Source organism: Papio anubis, chromosome 7 (genome assembly GCF_008728515.1).
Source record: "Papio anubis isolate 15944 chromosome 7, Panubis1.0, whole genome shotgun sequence".
NCBI classification, from domain to species: Eukaryota; Metazoa; Chordata; class Mammalia; order Primates; family Cercopithecidae; genus Papio; species Papio anubis.
This window is the reverse complement of record NC_044982.1, coordinates 130,665,203-130,685,957: the sequence shown is the minus strand read 5'-3', so window position 1 is coordinate 130,685,957 and position 20,755 is coordinate 130,665,203. Positions and strand designations below refer to the sequence as shown.

Sequence of the window (20,755 nt, the reverse complement as noted above, 5' to 3'; positions counted from 1 at the left end):
GTGTGGCGTGGCAAGAGCAGTAGCAGTGGTAGGATGATCCTCTGCATCCTGAGTAGTGTGCATGGATACTGTGAGTGGCTGTGATGGGCTGGACAGGCAAGTCTCCAGGCCTGAGGTAGCACTTGTAGGTAGATTTCAGCTTATGTGGTAGTGGCTAGTAAGTTAGGCCCAACCTCAGTACCCTGTGAGGAATGTTCAGGTACCCAAGGTGGTAGATTGGATTGGACAATCTCCAGGACTTCGATCTATGTGCTCTGTCTCAGGAATGGAGAACAAAGCGAGGCTGGGTAGGCTTTTGTTCAGCCTCCACAGTGGTGAGAGGAGGCACCAGCTGTGATGGGCAGGGGTAGGGCAATTGTTAGGCCCTAGGCAGAGTGCTTGAGTGAGGGGCAATAGCAGCTGCATTGAGGCCCTGCCACTGGAGAGGATGTGGCCATCATCAGTGGCCACAGCCTGGACTGGCAGGTGGGGAATGTGTGTCTCTTTCATGCCCCAGTTTTAGTGAGGCTTGATGCGCTGCCCTCGTGGTGGTAGCCTGCACCTAACTCTTCATCCTGCATCAGCTGCAGCAACCCCTGCCCAGCTCATCACCAATTCCAGCAGCAACTTGTGTCTCCATCTTAGATCTCAGCAACATATGCCTACCAGCACTGGGTGCTTCAGCTCGTGTCTCACTGACTTCTTAGCGTTGGCTTCAGGAGCACTCCCAGCTTGCCCCACTGTCCCAGCAGTAATAGCCTGAGTTTCCTTAATGCCTCAGTCCTGGCACTGCTGGGTCCCAGGACAGCAAGCAGTTTGTCAAAGGCTAGGTTTGGAAATAACGCCTTGCTGTAGCTGCTTAGGTCTCAGAAAGGATGTGGGGCCCAGTGTTGAGTTCTCTCTTAGGAGCAGTTCCATCTCATGGGCTCCTGGTAGCTCCCTGTGTTAGTTTCAGGGTCTGGGAGGGTTGAGGGCTTTTCAAGTGGCCAGGATTACACAATTCCATGGTGGGGATGTTGGCTGCTGGAAGTCTCACATCCATTTCCTACTTTGGGAAATCACTCCTGGCTCTCAGCTGATCCCAGTCAGGGAGGATGCAAGAGGCAACCTCTTTCCCTGTTTTTGGTGCTTCCTGTCCCTTCTTTGTTGAATTCCATTGTTCTCTTGGATAATATATTTGAAATGTGACTGTCTATATACTGTTCTGGTTTTCCTAAGTGGAGGAGTCAGGCATATAAAATGCTTCTAGTGAACCCTCCCCTACTCAAAAAGTTAATACAAATGTATTAAACTTGCTAGTTAAAATACACATTTTTGTATTAAATAAAATCTAACCATGTATCACAGAGACACATCAAAATAATAAAGACGTAGTTGAGAGCAAAAAGGAAAAGATAAATGAGAAATACTGGAGAAAGGCTTAGGTAGCTGTACTAATATTAAACAAAATAGGCTCTAAAATACAAAGCTTTATTAGTAATAAAGAGCTTCACTTCATATTGATAAATGGTTTACCAGAGAGATCTAATGGTTACAAACTTATATTCACTAATAAAATACCCTGAAAATTATAAAGGTAGAAATTTGGAGTTAAGGAGTATGTTGATAAATCCACCACCAAGGTGGGAAATTTCAGCATGGCTTTCTCAGTGATCACAGTACAAACATAAAATGTTAATAACAATCAAGATGACCTTAATGCATTTCACAAAATTGATACAATAGACACATACAGAAACGTGCCCCAAATAAATACTGCATTTGGGCAAGAAAAAGAAAGAAAATACCTAAGAATAAATAAATTAAAAATATAGGTTAGTGGTTACCTTTAGCGGCAGGGTGGGTCAAGCTGGAGGATGGGATTAGGAAGAAACACACAAGTAGCTTCAGTAATATTAATAATGGTCCAGTGCTTGAATGATGTGTTCATGGTATATTTTAATATGGTAGATCTTAACTTGCATTTATATTACATGTATTTTTACTGCATCTATTAAATATAACATAACAAAATTTTGTTCCTCAAATATTCTCCTCATTCTTCAGTGTGTTTCAGATTTGTTCTTGGTGTGGGAGGTACTGTATTCTGACCATATCAGGAAAGATGTCAGAAAGTGATTCATGTCGATACCATTTGACCTGGCAATGCCATTACTGGGTATACACCCAAAGGGATATAAATCATTCTATTATAAAGATACATGCACACATATGTTCATTGCAGCACTGTTCACAATAGCAAAGATGTGGAATCAACCCAAATACCCATCAATGATAGACTGGATAAAGAAAATGTGGTACATATACACCGTGGAATACTAGGCAGCCATACAAAGGAATGAGATCATATCCTTTGCAGGTACGTGGATGGAACTGGAAGCCATTATCCTCAGCAAACTAACACAGGAACAGAAAACCAAACACCACGTGTTCTCACTTATAAGTGGGAGCTGCACAATGAGAACACATGGATTAAAGGAAGGGAATAACACATGGTGGGGCCTGTCAGAGTGGGAAGGCGGAGGGAGAGCATCAGCATAAAAGAGCTAATGCATGTGGGGCCTAAACCTAGGTGATGTGATGAAGGTGCAGCGAACCACCATGGCACATGTTTACCTGTGTAACCTGCATGTCCTGCACATGTATCTCAGAACTTAAATAATATTTAAAAAATAATAAGAGGAAAGAAAGTGATTTATGTCCTCTCTCAGCAGACTTTCCATTCTAATTAATGTTAACTAAGTGCCCACCATTCTGTCTTTTTAATACCAACAACCTATAATATGTCAGTGGACAGTTAGTTCTTCACAATGACAATGGAAAGAAAGTTAGGTATATGAACTAATTAATCCCTCCAATCTCTGAGAAACCTGGAGTAGATAGGTGCCTTCTTTTATGGACCATCTATTCCTTTTACCTTCAGTTACAGCATCACAGAAGTACATGATTTTGGTAAGTCAGTATTTGTATAGTTTCCAAATGAAGAAACTGAGCAACAGTCAAGTAACTTAGGGTCAGATATATTTTCTACTTTCAAAGACCTCTATAGTAAAGCCCACATTTTTCCTGATACTAATTCCAAAATTCAGTAAACTACAAAGCAAAATTTTCTGGTTTCTTATACTGATATTAACGTGGCTTTGAGTTAAACTGATTTGGCATAATTGGGCCATGTTAAGGCAGCTTGAATGGCTTATTTTATTTTCCACAAAGTCACATTTAAAGAAACTTTTGTGAAGATAATGAATCCTCATTTAACAAATTTGTTTGGGGCATTTAAAATATGAAAGGTAGGCACCAAAAGATGACACTGACATTTAAACTTTTTTTTTTTTAACTTTCCATTTTGAAATAATTTCAGAGTTACAAAAATAAAGTTCAAAAATAGTGCAAAAAATTTCTGTATACACTTCATGCAGATTCCCCAAATGATCTTACAATTATAAAAATGATAAAAATCAGGAAATTAACGTTGATATAATATTATCATCTAACCTAAAAATCTTATTCAGATTTCACCAGTTGTCCCAATAATATGTATTTTTTTCCTGGCTCAGCAGGGAATCCATGGTTACATGATGCATTTAATTTTTATGTCTTATTAGTGACCTTTTTTGAAACAGTTTTTTAGTTTTACTAGTCTCTTATGACCTTGGCACTTTAATAAAACATGGGACAATGATTTTGTAGGATATACTTTAGTTTGGATTTGCCTGTGTTGTATCCTCGTGATTGAATGTAGATTATGCCTTTTGAGACTACCACAGAACTGATCATGTGTCTTTCTCAGCATATCATATCAGCTGCACATGGTATCAATTTGTCCCATTGCTGGTGATGTCAGCCTTAATCATTTGATTAAGGTGGTGTCTGCCAAGTTTCTCCAACATAAAGTTACTATTTTTTTCTTTGTAATTAATAAGTATCTTGAGGGGAGATACTTTGAAACTACATGAACATCCATCATACATTTTTCATTGTATATTTGCCCACTAATTTTACTATCTAGTGATGATTTTTACCTGAAGCAGTTATTACTATGGTATTTTACAAATAATAATCATCTAACCCCATCATTTCTTTACATCTAGTAGTTGGAATTCTACTGTGAAGAAGAGCTCCTCCTTATCCCACATTTACTTATTTATTCATTAAAAAATGTTTATCATTATGAACTTTTGGATGTCTTTTTCATTCTATGGGTAATAATCTATTACCAGCATTATTTATTTTTTGTTTCAAGTATTCCAGTATTGTCCATTGGTAGCCTCTTCATGTTGACTTCTGTATCTTTTTATTATGTTCGTATCGATTTTTAAGTATTTACTTGATTTCAGGCACCACAACGTTTCAGGCTCATCTTGTACTTTTCCTGCTGCAGTTCTGAAATAAATCATTTCTCCAAGGAGCCCTGGTCAGGGAATAATGCTGAGGAACAGGATTCAAAGCTTTTGAAATTGCCCAGAGAGCTGCAAACGTTCAAGTATTGACCGTGGAGATATTTGTTATTCAATGTACCAACAAAGTTGTCTGTCTGATTTTTTAAGTGTCATTTTATAAGACTAGGTCTGCAAAAGCAATGATGTAGTAAAATTAAAATTTTAATTTTGGCACGCCAGGAAAAATAGCCATCACATTTACCATCTGGTTTCAATGTATTCATTTTATTTTTATTTTATGAACAATTTACAGGAGTAAGAATAAAGAGATAGTGAAAAAAACAGCAAAATAAGAATTTAAACATAGCAAACCAAATTTTTATTTCATGTTTTCCTGATTTTGGAGGTAACATAACTTGAAATTGGCAATGCCTTTGAATGCAAATAACTGCTCTTGAGCTGTCATATATGAACCTGGAACATAATCATCTCGTAAATACTGGCTCCAGATTTTAAACAGATCTCTAGAAGGTTATAGCTCATCATTACCTCGGGTTCTTCTTGCATATGTGTTATTATCACAGTGTAATGCTATGGAAAAATTTGAGGGTTCATGATTTTGTAGAAAAGGTGGTCATGTTTTTGTTTCACAATTACAAAAATATTTTCATTTTTACTTTTATAAATGTCAATCAGATTGATCAACCCAATGAACTTTTAAAATTTCTACATAATGTGTTTTTCCAGTCAACTTTACACATATACCTACCTTCAGCATTTGTCCGTTTATGAATATAAAGTAAATTTTTACCAACAAACATTATAAAAGGTAAAATAATTGTCATGTGTCCTTTTACCAAAGCAGGATGGTCCAGGTTCTTGTTGCACAATATTAATGATGAAGTCCTTCCCATTAAATAATTAGTGGGTTAGAATATCATGTTTCCTTTTTGTCTTTGTAAATATATTGTTTACTCTGATTCTCAAGTCTGACAGAACTGATCTGAAAGACTCATAGGCCGAGATTTTGCTTCTATGGTCAGTTTTACCTCATCATTATAATCTCAAGTGCTCTGTCTCTGCCTTCATTTTCTCACTCATCTAATTATTGTGAAATATCTTTCTCTTAATTTTATTCTTTATTCCATTTTGGGCAGAAAATTAAGAATTCTGAATTCTTAACTGTGTTCAATGGAAGCTGAAAAGAATATGGCAAAGATGGCATCTCTAGACTTCTTTTATAACTTTTTGAAAGATGATGTATTAGACAACACAATTAGAAAACTGAAGGATGATAGAGTGGTGACATTCATTTCTAGGCAATTTTGTAATTTCTTTTGTTTCCTTATTATTTTAGTTGTTTAGCATAGTTAAAAATAATTGATGAATGATGATGAAGTAATTCCTAGCATGATGAAATAGCAAAAGGTTTTAAAATACAGGAAATATGAGATCACTAAAATCTCATAATGTATCTTAGATCCTATAATGCATCTTAGGTTTATAAAATGATCGATAGAATAAGTGATTAAGAAAATGAGTTTAACTTACTAAGTATTTTTTCCTTTTGATTTTTGGAAAACCTGTGAGAAACAAAAATCATGAAATATCAGTCTTTACAAATAATTAAAACTGCTGCACAGAGAAACTTAAAAACTGAACTTAGGGCTGGGTGTGGTGGCTTACGCCTATAATCCCAGCACTTTGGGAGGCCAAGGCAGGCGGATCACTTGAGGTCAGGAGTTCATGACCAGCCTAGCCAACAAGGTGAAATGCCATCTCTCCTAAAAATACAAAAATTAGCTGGGCATAGTGGCGGGTGCCTGTAATCCCTGCTACTGGGGAAGCTGAGGCAGCAGAATCACCTGAATCCAGGCGGCGGCAGTTGCAGTGAGCCGAGATTGCGCGCCACTGCACTCTAGCCTGGGTGACAGAGCAAGTCTCCATCTTCAAAAAAAAAAAACAAAGCAACAACAACAAAAAACTCAAACAAACAAAGAACTAGGATCAGTGGACTCTGGTGGTATTGCAAAGGTTAAAAAGTTTGATTCAGTCACATGGTGAATAAAAGGATAGGGACATTGGTAAGACCACTTTTTCCCTAAACCCAGTAATACTCCAGAAGTGGATCCTTAATGAAACTAACTTTTAATTTTCTGCTTTTGTTACCTGGACATTATACTGTGTTCAAAGGAGCATGCAAATGTAATGAGCTATCAGCTGTGAGCAAGTTTATTAAATAGAGTGAATGAAAAGAGAACCAGACCAATAATTCCAGAATTCTAACTAGCTCAGGCTTGAACATTAACTAGTTCTGTTTCTTTGGGCTAATCCTGGAAATTACGTATATTGGAAAGAACAGTAGTAGCCTTTGAGTCAGCCACAAGAAGAACCTGCTTCTTTGGACTCAAGCTCCCTGCCTCTCAATTTTCTCATGTTTAATAGAGATAATAAAACCCTGCTTCACAGGGTTATTGTAAGTACTAAATAAACTACTAGAGACTGTCAGACTCTGGAGGGCTAGAACTCTCTTAGCCATCTTTGTCTTTCCTGTGACTAAAAGTTATATGAGTATTTATTGGGTAAATTATGTTACACATGTTTATGAACTGTATATTATAAACTGTAAAATGTACAATTACAAGGTCATTTTGTTTGTATCAGTACAGCTATATTAAGTGCTCTACAAATTTAAGGTCTTTTCCTTTATCTTAAAAATCCTTTGGGAAAAGAGAGTTCTAGTTTAATCAGTGCCTCCTTCTACATGGGCTCATTGTTTTTATCAAACCAAGGAAAAATGAAAAAGAAAACTGGGACATTTTCTAGAATTTGATATTTACCAAGTGTAGATTTATATTTATTAGGCCTCATCTCTTGATTATTTTTTAAATGGCAGGCAATAAATCAATCAGTTTATTATTGTGTTTGTCCTAAATTGGATGACTGACTGGTTCATAAGTTCAGAAATTTCACTGTGGTGCTGTAAATTTTGTAGAGTAAAACATCTTTGTATGTCCTCTAAGATTACATGGTCTAAAAATACTAGTTTAGGTTTGTCAATAACAATTTAAAATTTTTCTTGCCTTATCTTTTCCCTTGTCATTTAATTCATTTATTACAAATCTTAAGAGAAACTGACTTGAATAATTTCTCAAATCTTTGGTCTCTTTGCCATTTTAATATAATCTCAATTTCATATATAGGGAGATCAAGCCTTTTAAGAAATCCTGGGGTGATCATTTGAAAGTTATACCCCACCTGCCAACTCCCCATCCCCATCTTCTGTGGCTCTGCAATATAGCCTATTCAGCAAAGGGAAATAAACCTAACTTGGATTTACACATATAACTTTCTTAACTCACTAGTTAGTTTGGTTAGAGTCATTTTTCAGGAACTGACTATAAATTAGGTGAATGTTTATTGCAGCACCATTCAAGTTTCCTTGAGAAGTCACTTAGGCCTCTGGCAGAGAAAGTAGAATCTAAGGCTTGATGACTGTAAGTTTGATCTACTGTTTAACCCTCCTGGATCCTGGCCAGAGCTTGGGCTATCAATAACTGTTGCCTTAACATCAGTGTATGATTGTATGTATGTGAAACACTCTATCCTTATTTGTATCTTTTGTTAGTTGACAGGTTCACAAAAGGTAAGAACTATAGTTAGCCTTCGGATGATACTAAAGCAAAAAAAAATAGAGGAAATTCCTAAATTGGGGTTGAGTCTAGAAGGGTCTCCTACAACACTTCAAATTCTATACTTTTATTATGTAACAAGTGTTATTACCATAGTAGTTCCATAACACTTGGCCATTGACTGGCTGCTTATCACCTGTGTCACAGATCCCATTCTGTTATCTACTCCCTTAGATCTTTATAAACAACGAGTGGCAGAACTCAGAGAGTGGGAGAGTGTTCCCTGTCTATAATCCAGCCACAGGAGAACAGGTGTGCGAAGTTCAAGAAGCAGACAAGGTATGTCTTTTTCAGAAAAAGATTCCCTATGAAATAACTGCCTTCAAACAGCAGAGCAGTAAACATATGCTCTCAATACACAACTACATGCTCATGCTTCACTTTTTTCATGACAGCAGATAGTTCTTCCTTTATTTGGAGTGTTTTTCTTCAGTTGTGCCTCTTCCTCTCTAACAGGCAGATATAGACAAAGCAGTGCAGGCAGCCCGCCTGGCTTTCTCTCTTGGTTCAGTGTGGAGAAGGATGGATGCTTCAGAAAGAGGACGTCTGTTGGATAAGCTTGCAGACTTGGTGGAACGGGACAGGGCAGTTCTTGCAGTAAGTAACCTAAGAAAACGTTAAGTCTTTACCCTACATTTACCATTCTGCTGAAATTTACGTTCCTTGGTTTTATTTTTATTTTTATTTTATTTTATTTATTTATTTAGAGATGGAGTCTAGCTCTGTTGCCCAGGCTAGAGTGCAGTGGCACGATTTCAGCTCACTGCAACCTCTGCCTCCCAGGTTCAAGCGATTCTCCTGCCTCAGCCTGCTGAGTAGCTGGGATTACAAGTGTGTGCCACCATGCCCGGCTAATTTTTGTATTTTTAGTAGAGACGGGGTTTCACTATGTTGGTCAGGCTGGTCTCGAACTCCTAAAAGGATGCTTTGAAGCAGACCTGGGGAAAAAGCAAAGGAATACGTAATACATATAAAAAATTAGACATGTTTGGATTTGGGGATCAGATGGAGAAGTGGAGGATCAGCTGAATATCTTAATTTTGAAGAGAAAACTAGAGCTTTCCATGACTGATAAGGACCTTCCTTTCTACAACTCCCCCTTCCCATGACAAATTAAAAACAGTCAAGCAACAAGAGAGTCACCATGCTACTTGGAGAAAACCAATATCAAATGATTCTTTTGAGAATGAAATAGAACAAGTGTTTACCTCCCCAGAGTTAACCTCTCTTGACTAAAGAGAATCCTTCAGAAGCAGAGGGGATGGTACGGACCTCCCATACACTTCTGCTCCGTTTGCCCTGTCATTCTGTGAGCCAATAGAAAGGAGAGACAGCAGGAGACAGCAACTTACTTTCACTAAAACAATGATTTTCCTCACATAAGGAACTTCTCCTGCCCTAATGGGTTTTGTTGTTGTGGCTGTTTTTAAAATAAAATTCAATTTCTTAGAGAATATAAACTTTTTGGAAACCGGAACTATTTAGGAATGTATGCACTATATACTTGGGATCTCCACCTAGGATCAATGAGTATTTAGGGTTTCCTTGTTCAGTCAGGGCATTCAAGCCATTAGTAGTATATCCTTCCCCCTACTTGGGAAAATAGGTCATTATTGGGCTTGCTTTCGGGGAAGAAAGCATTTTTTCCCTTTGTCAGTGTCCCTCCTACCATAGTTCTTCCCTTCTACCATCCCCCTCAGGAATCTGTTGATAGTATAGGAACAAAATGATTCTTTTATGGAAATGGTTTGGGATTCTAGCTATATATACCATTTATTTGTATATAAAAACATTTTCTAATCTGGCACTCTAGGGAATACTGTTCCAATGAGGTGTTTATACATACTGTGAAAAAGGTGTTTCATGATGATGAAACTCTTTGCAGATTCGCAAGACACTGGGCATATTAAAGGCTCAGGAAAAGCCTACTAAATGCTTCTCAAGCTTATTTGAGCCTCATCACCATTTTTCTGGCTAACATACCAATATCATGCAAAACCAAGTGTTTTGGGACACATTAGAGAATGCTATTTTTATACTTGTCTCTTCACTGGATTATCATTTTCTTGAGAATTGAACTTGTATTTTATCTTTTTTTTTGGTAATCCTAGCATGGTTCTTAGCACATAAATGGCAAATGAGGGCACATAGGTGGTCAATAAATGACTGTTTAATTGAGCTAAAGATATATGGTATCTATAGTATTGGATTAACACCATACTAGAAGATGATTAATTTCTGCAGTTACATTTTCATATAATAAAACTCAAATGCCTTTCTTTTTCTTCTCTGTGTCCCACTGATCAAGTCTTTTTTCCTACCACACCTAAATGAGATTCCTGCTTTTAAACACTCTCAAGCTATGAGAAAAGTGAGTTTTAGTAAAAGGTAGCCTGTGGAAGAAAGGGGAGCTCCTGACTGGAAAACTGAAGTTAATACTGCATCCAAAGTAAACACAGTTGAAAATAGACCTAGAGCTGGCAATTCTCAGTGGATTTGACTGTTGTCAGCCGCTCACAGGGACCATTTAGGCAACCCAAATTCTGGTTATTGACATTATTCACTCTATGCTCTGTAGATTTTGGTGCTGTGCTAGCTGTACAGAGAATGTAATGCCGATCTTGTAAACATATACATGTTCTAAAAAGTACTAGGAAATAGTTTGATTCTGTTTTTTTAAGGGTGAGCCAATATACAGTGATAAGTAACATGATATTTTTAAATAAGTTTCATTTTATACACATACTAAGTACATAAATTGTACTGGAAGTCATAGTATTTTCATCTCATTGATTGGATAATATTTTAATTTTAGCTTTGTCAGAGATGAAATAATTTTCACACCAGTATGTCCTACAAAATATACTTGTAGGAAAAAAAGAAAATTACAAACATGTTTTTGTTTATTTCATTTGTTGAACTTGTAACACCTTTAATATTTCTCAGGTCAAAATACTCTTCTCATTTCAGCGTATTCATTTTTCATTGTTTTTGTTACAGACTTAGCCAGTTCAGGAACATGTCGTTAAAATAATAATGTTTATAATGTAAAGCAGTTCAATATTGCTATTTTTATTAAATGGAGCAGATATTTCACTCTTAATAGGTAATGGTTGTTAACGTAAATGTTTACAAAAAACCAGCCTTTAAGTTGTTAACATCTGGGCTTCCCTAGAGGAGTTCTTGTTTATTTGGTAGTAATAAATAAACTTGCTGTGCACTGTGGATATTCCATTTCTCAGCAGGGGTCTTGGCAGCTGTGGAGAACACTTTCTATTCTCATCGGTTGCATAAAGAGCCCATGTTTCTGCTCCTCTTTATGGATTCATATTACTGGTATAGACGCCAAAAAATCCCCAATGAGCTCTGATCATTAATATAACGGAAGCTGTTTTGACAAGCAGAACATTTCTTTATCATTAAATAAATATTGTGTTAATATATTTGGATAGTGGTTACTGGAAGCACACAGGCACAGGAACATGCACATACATACTCATTGTGATTTGTACTAGGAACTAAACCAAACTGACAGTACTAGAAATTTTTTTATTTGAGAATAAATAAAAAGATTTATTTGACCAGGTATGCATCTCCATATTCATTTGTATTCTGTCTCTTCCTTTTTTCTTCTGCTCTAGAAATTAGTGTATCACTGGAAAGTTCTGGGGACTTAATATCTCTCCATTTCTTTTCCAACAGACCATGGAATCCCTAAATGGTGGCAAACCATTCCTGCAAGCTTTTTATGTGGATTTGCAGGGCGTCATCAAAACCCTTCGATATTACGCAGGCTGGGCTGATAAAATTCATGGGATGACCATTCCTGTAGGTATGTGAAATCAGAGTATGTTGAAAAGGAAAATGAGACCACCAGAAATGCACTTTGGCTATCAAACACAAACAGTAGTCACATAGAATACAGATATGAGCACTCTTACAGCATTTAGAACTGAGTGAAGAACCAACCAAATTATGTCACTGACTCTGACAGTGTCCCTTTTTCTATAGATAGTCCACATATAAGTATAGGGGCATGTCACTTCATTCATCTAAGGAACAGGTATGTATTTGTCAGCTGGTAAGTGGTCAGCATTGTGCTAGATGAGGTGCTGGTGTAGGTATGAAGGGGGCATTATTGGATGGAGGGAAGTCAAGGAAAATTCCAACAAGGTTAAGGCTTGCTCCTTGCCCTCCTGAAACTTAAGATCTACTCATTGGAAGGAAATACTCTTAAATGTTAACAGTTGTCTCTGGTGAGATTATGCCTGATTTTTGGTTTCTTTTTTATATTTTTCTCTACTTTCTATATTTCTCAAATGGCCATGAATTACTTTCATAATCTAAAAACAACAGTAATCCTAACCATTTTTATTATTAAGATTCACGTTAGATGACAGAACCAACAAAACAAAAAACTTAAAGGCCCCTTTAGGAATGTTACAATTGGGTGCTAAGTTGTGTGCTTCACCTGTCAGTGCTGTAGCCGTTTAAATGAGAGGAAAAGTATCCAAGACTAAAGCAACTAAAGCGGTCAGTGAAGAGATGTTGATCTGTGCTTGAATACTAGTGATAGCTAATACCATTTGAGTGCTTTCACAGCAACCCCAAGAGAAAGGCACTGTTATAAACATCTTCAGTTTACAAAAGTGTAAAGAGGTCTGGTAAAGTAAAATTAGTCTCCCTAATTCACAGAGTAAATAAGTTTTAGAGCTAAAACTTTGACGTTAGAACCTAGGCTTGTAACCGCTTCACTAGAGAATTCAAAATAGAGCCTAGGAGGAAGAGATATCCTTATAGGAAAGGGATGGACTGAAAGAGATAGGGCATGGTGAATAGACATAAGGAAAGGAAATACACATTTACTGAGTGGATACTAGATGCTACTTAGCACTGTGCCGGGTGCTCTACCTGTGTTCTCCAGAAGGCAGTCTGCTTTCCATGGAGAGTGCATAGTAACAGGAGTGGAAAGTAATGCTGAGGACTTTGAAGTGTCTTTTTTGGGCCTTCCTAGCCAGACTGAGCAGTATTGATTTACTAAAAAAGGGAGTGGTTTGGCCGATAGTGTGGATGGCTGGGAACAGTGCTTCCCAAATTTAATGTATGCATAAATCATCGAGGGTCTTCTTCAAGTGCAGTTTTTGACTGAATAGGTCTGGGATGGGGCCTGAGACTCTGCATGTCTAACCAGCTGCTTGTCTTCTGCATTGAGTAGCAAGGAGAGGACACAGCAGAACCAAGTTAGGTGGCTGTTGTGATGCCTCGTGTAGGTGTGGTATGACAAGGGAATAATAATATACAGTGAGAATGGAGGTTTAGAGACAAGACTTCCAAGGATTATTTTTTACATCGCCCCCACAAATGATGATGACATGTGGAATGTTAGTTTTAGAAAACGGGTTTCTGATCATAGGGGCTTTTCCTTTCCATCCAGAGGTTTTTCCCTTGTTCAGCTGACTGAAAAGGATGGAGAAGATTGCTCTTGGGGAAAGTCCAAATCTTAGTTCAGTTCTGACTCTAAGGATATTATAGAACAGTTGTTCTCCAGCACCACTTGCAGAATGTGGGGATGGCCTAAGTAAGGTAAAAAGTCACTATTCATTATGAGCATACCTAGTACAGGGCCTAAGAATTAAAACCTTTGTTAACAATGGGACACATGTCACTCTTTTTAGGTCGGCCTGTCCTATATCAGTACAGAAGGTAAATTAACAAGCTCAAAGTCCCTAGTTGTGTTTTTTTTCTTGGCCCCACCCCACCTGCCATTTCATTATTAAAACAACAGATATGTTTTATGCATTTAAATACCTTTTCAAACTATTTACAAAGCTCTGAAGAAGACTGTGAAGCAGAAGGCAATGCACATAGATCTCTATTTGGCCTAACAGTATCTTGGTTTTCTTTTACTTCCTCAGAAGGGAAGATCCTGATGAGATAAAGCTAAATATTGATTGGCATTCCTGATTATGTTTGAAGCTTTAATGTAACTTGATCTGGCAGTAGAGGTGGTTGGCCCATAAGCCTTACTGTTTTCATCTGATGCTTTTTGGAGATCCTGTGGATGCTCATCTACAAGTTAGAAATACAGGGCATAGGAAAGGCTCTCACAGTAGTCTTTCCCAGCTTTACTCATTAACTGTTGTTCAGCCAATGAAGGAAAAAAAATGTGGAATTCTCTTAAACTCTTAGTAACTTTTTGTTTCCCAAAACCAAAAAGTTTTTCTGAAAGTGCATTTAGAGGCATACTGGAATGAGGGACTCTACCTGTCATCAGGCCTGTAGGCAGAATTCCCAGGAGGCTGAAGTTTGGGTCATAAGAGCTCTCTCCATTTTATGTCAAATAGATGAGGGAAGGATGGAGGTAGAGGTTAACTTCGCAGCTTTCCTCTCTGTTCCAGTTTTAGATACATTTGGGTTTGCCTGGAGGTCACTTAGAATTCAGACAACAATATCTTTGGCTAGTCTAGTACTTAGTGAATGTAGCTGGACTAAGTCAGGGGAGTCACAGGAGAAGATCACAGAAAGGGGTATCATAATCATAATTATTCACTTATTCTCAGATTTGTTCAGTAAATTAATCCATTTGTATTTGTCTTTTGTAACTCCATAATTTAACATCAGCTTCATTTTCATTTTGTCCTGCATACTTGGCCTTTTTTTTTTTCTTCACAGTGAAGTCTGGAATATAGAAAGTCCATTAGTTTTTAACCATGAGATCTTTATTGTGCTACATACATTTTCCTGCAAACAACCTAATTTTATGTTTAGAATTATAAAGAAATAATGTACTTTATATTTACATAGAATTTAAAAGTATAAAACATTCTTGCATGTACAATATGTGTGTGATTCTGTGCGTGATCTGATGAGACAGTCTGGATTTTAAATGGTATTTTACCCATTTTACATCTGAGAAAATAAGACTCTAAGGGTTTAATGTCTTGAAGGTCACGTGGTTATTAAGTGGGAGACCTGAGATTCAAACCTAAGCGTTTTTCTGTCTAAGCCATGATAAGTTGTCTTCTTATGGAGATTGGTTCAGCAAGGCAGGAAGGTGGCCCTGGTGATATCTTTACCTCTGTGCAGATTTTTATAATAATATACAGTTTATTCTCATCATTCATGGTAGTTATGTTTTATAAAGTCGTGAACACTGAATTAGCAAATACTGAACTATTGCTCCTAGGGGAAATACAAGGTTAGGTTCCTGCAAGCTTCTTATCACAACATTCTTGTCCACTGATCAGAGCATGGCCTTGTTTTATGGTTTTCTGTTGAAAGATCCTTTGTTTAATATATATTGTTGATTTATGAATGCTTAACTCATGACCAGCCAGACAAAAGTACTATAACTGATGCCTGAATGAAGCTTGTGTGACACATGTATTTTGTCTGTAAGGCACATCACAGCCTTCTTGCACTTAGGAACACTAGACAGCACTCAACACTATGCTTAGGGGCCATTTTAAACAGCAAAATCATGAACAAAAGGCACAAAAATATGAAAAATGTGGCACTAAACAGACCACAAAAAGGACACTTTTTTTTTTAACAATAAAAGAGCTGAAGCAAGAAGGCAAAGTGTCACCTTGTTCAACCTCAGCTGAGAATATGTGCATCAGGTGACTCAAAATGTTCCCTGCTTTGGGGAAATGCAAATTAGAACCACAATTGAACCACCTCACTACTGCATTATATGAAAAAGACACATGCACATGCATGTCTGTAGCAGTACAAATTGAAACTGCAAAAATAATGGCTAACTGCACATCAGCCAACAAGTGGATAAAGAAGATGTGGTATGAATGCACCATGGACTACTACTCTGACATAAAACAGAATGAATTAATGGCCTTTGCAGCATCTGGAATGGAGCTGGAGGCCATTATTCTAAGTGAAGTAACTTAGGAATGGAAAACCAAGTATCATGTATTCTCACTTCTAAGTAAGTGGGTAAGCTATGAGGATGCAAAGGCATAAGAATGATACAGTGGACTTTAGGGAAGGATGGGAGTGGGGTGAGTGATAAAAGACTTCATATTGGGTACACTGGACACTACTCAGGTGACAGATGCACCAAAATCTTGGAAATCACCACTAAAGAACTTATCCATGTAACCAAACACCACCTGTACTCCCAAAACTATTGAAATTTAAAAAAAAAAAAAAAACCCTGCTTTGGATATACATGCCCATAAATGACTGAGAACACTCCATACTTATTGTTGGGTTACAAATAAATTTTAGAAAGTAGGCAAGTTCTTAAATATGGAATCCACAAATAATGAACATCAACTGTATCTAGAGCCTACTTTTTTCAAGATAGCATTTATGAGGCTTAAGTGTTCTGGAACACTTAAGGTGTGGATCTGCCTGCCTAGATCCTATTCATATGGGTAAAGGGGGCTTTCGTAGTGAGTGTCAGAGATAATCACACAGTTGTTTGGTCACCCATAAAAAAGAACCTGAAATGTGTTTTTTTGTTGTTACATTTTTAAATGTAAGACTGCTTTGCAACATTGAATTATACTCCATGGTTCATCCAGCATAACATCTCTAACACTAAACAACCAAAAAGAATGGGAAGAAATACACCATTATCTCTTTCACTCATTCCCATTTGGGAAGACTAGGGAAAGGTATCTTGTAACTGGAAGGGATTTTCCTTTACCTCCTTTCTGTGGCATCAACTTCGATCTCTTACTCATTCACCCATTTCTCCATTCAACAGATTTTTTTTTACCACCTGCTATATTTCAGCTCTTGTATCAGGCATTGGGGTTACAAAGGCAAATAACTAAGATGTTTATAGGACAGTAAGAAAAACAAGTAGACAAGCAACTGCAATATAGTGTGATATATTTAGATAAGAAAGCATGAAATTTGGTGGGACACCATAGGAGAGACATCTCCTAGTGTTAAAGCCTTCTGGAGAAGGTGGTGGGATGTCTAAGTGATAACCTTGAAGGACAAGTTAAGATGGAGACAGGGACATCACAGGCAGTGGGAATAGCTGGAACAAAGCATGAAGGGAGGAGAGTATCATGTGTTAGTGCATCTGAAAGTATAGGCAGATAAAAAAGACAGTGGGGCTCTGAGTCTGGGTCAGCCATACTACAAGTTTTATTCTGTGGGCAATAGTGAGTCACCAGATTATTTTAAATATGTGAGTGCCTTGATGAAAATTACATTTTAGGAATTGCATCAAATCTGTATATTGCTTTGGACAGTATGGTCTTTTTAACGATATTGAGTCTTCTAATCCTTGAACATGGGGTATTTTTTCCATTTGTGTCAACTGTGATTTTTTTCATCAGTGTTTTGTAGTTCTCCTTGTAGAGATCTTTCACCTCCTTAATTAAATATTCTTAGGTATTTTGGGGGGCTGTTGTAAATAAAATGAACCTAAGTGCATTCAATGGATGATTGGATAAAAAAGATACATACACATCATGGGATATTAAACAGCCATAAAAATTATGAAATCATGTCTTTTCAGCAACAGGAGTGGGGTTGGAGGCCATTATACTAAGTGAAATAACCCAGAAACAGAAAGCAAATACCACATACTCTCACCTATAAGGGAGAGCTAAGCAGTGGGTAAACATGGACATACAGAGAGACAGACATTGGGGCCTTCGAAAGGAGGGAGAGTGAGAGGGGACTGAGGGTTGAAGACTACCCGTTTGGTACCACATTGACTGTTCTGGTGACGGGCCCACTAGAGCCCAAACCTCATAGTTGTGCAATATATCCATGTAGCAAATCTACACATACACCCCTTGAATCTATTTGAGAAATTGCATTTTAGAGCACTTTTACTACAAATGGATAATCAGTTGGAGAGAGCAAGTACTTGCTTAATTTCTTCCCATAAAGGATAGCCTTCACTTTGACTACAAATGAATAATAGAGAGGGCAAATGCCTGCTTAATTTCTCCCCATAAAGGGTAGCCTTCAACTAGAATATTTGGGAAGGAGAGAAAAGGGTTATCTGATGACCACTTTTCAGCAATGAACTGGGTGGCTGCTTCTCTCTCTGAATTGGAAATTTCTTCCACCACTCTTCATTCTGTTCCACTCAAGGCCCACAGCTGGATGTTACTGCACAATGATGCCATACTAGTTTGATTCACAAGAGTCTTGATGTTGTTTCCTTTAGAACACTATCCATTATTTCCTGCCATGGTACCCAATGGAGCCATTGTCTGTGACCATAAATCCTATGCCTTGACCCTTTTACGATGGCAGTGCCTAATTATGATGATAAATAATAATCATTACTATGACTTATGGAACACTTTTTACCTGTTACATTATCGCTAATGTTATAGCAGCCCTAAAGAAAAGTACTGTTTTCCCCATTTTGAGTATTTTAACCAGTATTCAAATCCTCTTCTCCTCTCACATCTACAACCTCTTAGTGATGAGGGAAGGATCAAAGCTTGTTTTTCGTTTACTTAGGGAGAAATAGAAGTTAATTTGTATTGCCTTAGATTTTTCTCTGTAGCAAGTGTTGATTTTGATTTTATGTAAGCAGAAAAAAATGTCCATGTTTTAAGCTGAATTCTGACATTAAAATGGACTTATGATATATTAGCATATAGAAAAGGTTAAACACTACCCAGGTCATATATAATTATCCATTTCACTCTCTTCCAGTTTCACCTGTTAAACTAAAGAGTAGGATACAAATACACAAAGATATTGATTCAGATCCTAAGATTTTGCCTTGAATCAGCTTGATCTGGTTTATTGTCATTAACAACAAATGCATAGGGTGAAAGCTGAAATCTTCTTGTCCTATCAGAATAAGAGTGAGGGGCAATTTGCTCTGCCCACCTAAGAACAACCAGGGCTTGCTTGTTAATGGGACCTGAATTTGTTGTGACAGGAGGCCATGAACCTCTCTAAGAGGTTGAAGCTGAAAAGGACCTCAGGGATCCCTAAGGCTGGTCTCCTCATTTTACAGAGAAGGTCCAGAGAAGTAAACTAACTTTTGTTAAGATCATGTAGTAGAATAGTCATAGAGCTAAGCTATCTTCATAACAGACTCAGGAACATAATCTAACTTCTTAGAAACCACCAGCAGACTTCTGGGAAGAAAAGCATCAGTACACTTCATACTAACATACGGTTTCAGCGTTTGTTTAGGCATTTATAGAGTTTATCATCGTAGTTATAGAATGTTCGGTGAGGTCTGTTCAATGTCAACATGATGGGAATCTGCTACATTACATACATAATGGAATAGTTCAATGTAATCTCATTTTTTAATACTGTGCTCATCAAAGATTGTCAGCTCCTTGAAAGGTAATTCTGTACACAAATTAGAGATTGGAAGATGACCTTCATTCACTGAATTGTGTTACAGATTTTTATGCTATTGAATAAAATCATTTTCATTGTTACTAGGTATATAAAATTTGCTATGGTTCTTGTAGTGTTCTTAGTGTTATAATTGAAAGCTATTTCTTGAGGTCCATATTTGACAAATTTCTCAATTTCTGGCACATTTCAGATTCTTCTGATTTTATCACTATTTACAGATTGCTTAATCATACTCACTCTAGTTTATATTAATATATAGAATGTGCCAATGCTAGATATTTTTATGAGACTAAAAATTCTGTCAATTTTTTTTGGCAACTATAAAATCTGATTCAAGAAGTAATGTTTGCCTTGAATGAGTTATCCAAATAATTAAATTTTTCCAATTAACTAAATATTGCTGTCTCTTCTGTGTAGTTTGATAAACCCCCATCAAAAAACATAGAACAGTGGCTCAGTAGTTCACAAATATGGAAGAGGCTTATTGTACTGTTCATCTCTAGGGACAAAGGCTTTTCTTAATATAATTACAAAAATGGCTCAATGCACACATACTCAGTAAAATTTAATTCACTGCTCTGCCAAATTCATAGCATAATGAAGTATTTAATTGTGATATTTTTATATTTTTCATAAGTTGTAAACTACTCTTGGGCCATTAAAAGCACCCAGGTATCAAAACTCGTCAGAAAAGTTATCTCTGACTGGGTCTTAAAATAACCCCCCTTTAAGAGCAATATGTATTATTCTCTGTTTTACCTTCTGAGTGAAAGGGAAAAGAGACAGAGATCAAAAGTCCTACATATGTGATTTAATATTTGTTTTGATCTCTCATCTCCTCTTTAGCTTTCTGCATCATAGTTATGTTGTAACTTGTTGACCTAGAATGTGGTATCCAGAACATTTTCTGATGTCCTCATCAAATGCAATCCTTTTTATGCTGAGTCTGAGCGCTCTCTGTAATCTCTCAGGTTTGGTAAGAAGACCCAAAACCATTCATAGCCTACAATGGAGTATCTCAATTTGGGTGGAGACTGTTTTTATATCAGGCTGTTGAGCTTACAGCACAAAGCTAGTGAAATGAAAGAACCTTTTAAGTCATCCTGCTGTATTGAGAGAGCGTTGTTAGCATAAAAGATGGAAAAGTCGCTTTAATTTTTTTCTTTTTTAAATTATACTTCAAGTTCTAGGGTACATGTGCACAACATGCAGGTTTGTTACATATGTATACGTGTGCCATGTTGGTGTGCTGCACCCTTAACTCGTCATTTACATTAGGTATATCTCCTAATGCTATCCCTCCCCCCTCCCCCTACCCCACGACAGGCCCTGGTGTGTGATGTTCCCCTTCCTGTGTCCAAGTGTTCTCATTGT

At 37.2% G+C, this 20,755-nt stretch overlaps 1 protein-coding gene across 1 annotated transcript in view; it reads left to right on the top strand.

The window, feature by feature from the left end:
* The first annotated feature begins 8,013 nt into the window (after positions 1-8,013).
* LOC116275817 (retinal dehydrogenase 2) overlaps positions 8,014-20,755 on the top strand; it is a 59,408-nt gene continuing 46,666 nt past the window's right edge. The window contains exons 1-3 of the mRNA XM_031668618.1: positions 8,014-8,329; positions 8,507-8,647; positions 11,753-11,882. Coding sequence (XP_031524478.1) covers positions 8,573-8,647; positions 11,753-11,882 — 205 coding nt within the window. The 5' untranslated portion in view covers positions 8,014-8,329; positions 8,507-8,572. The remainder of the gene's footprint in view (positions 8,330-8,506; positions 8,648-11,752; positions 11,883-20,755) is intronic.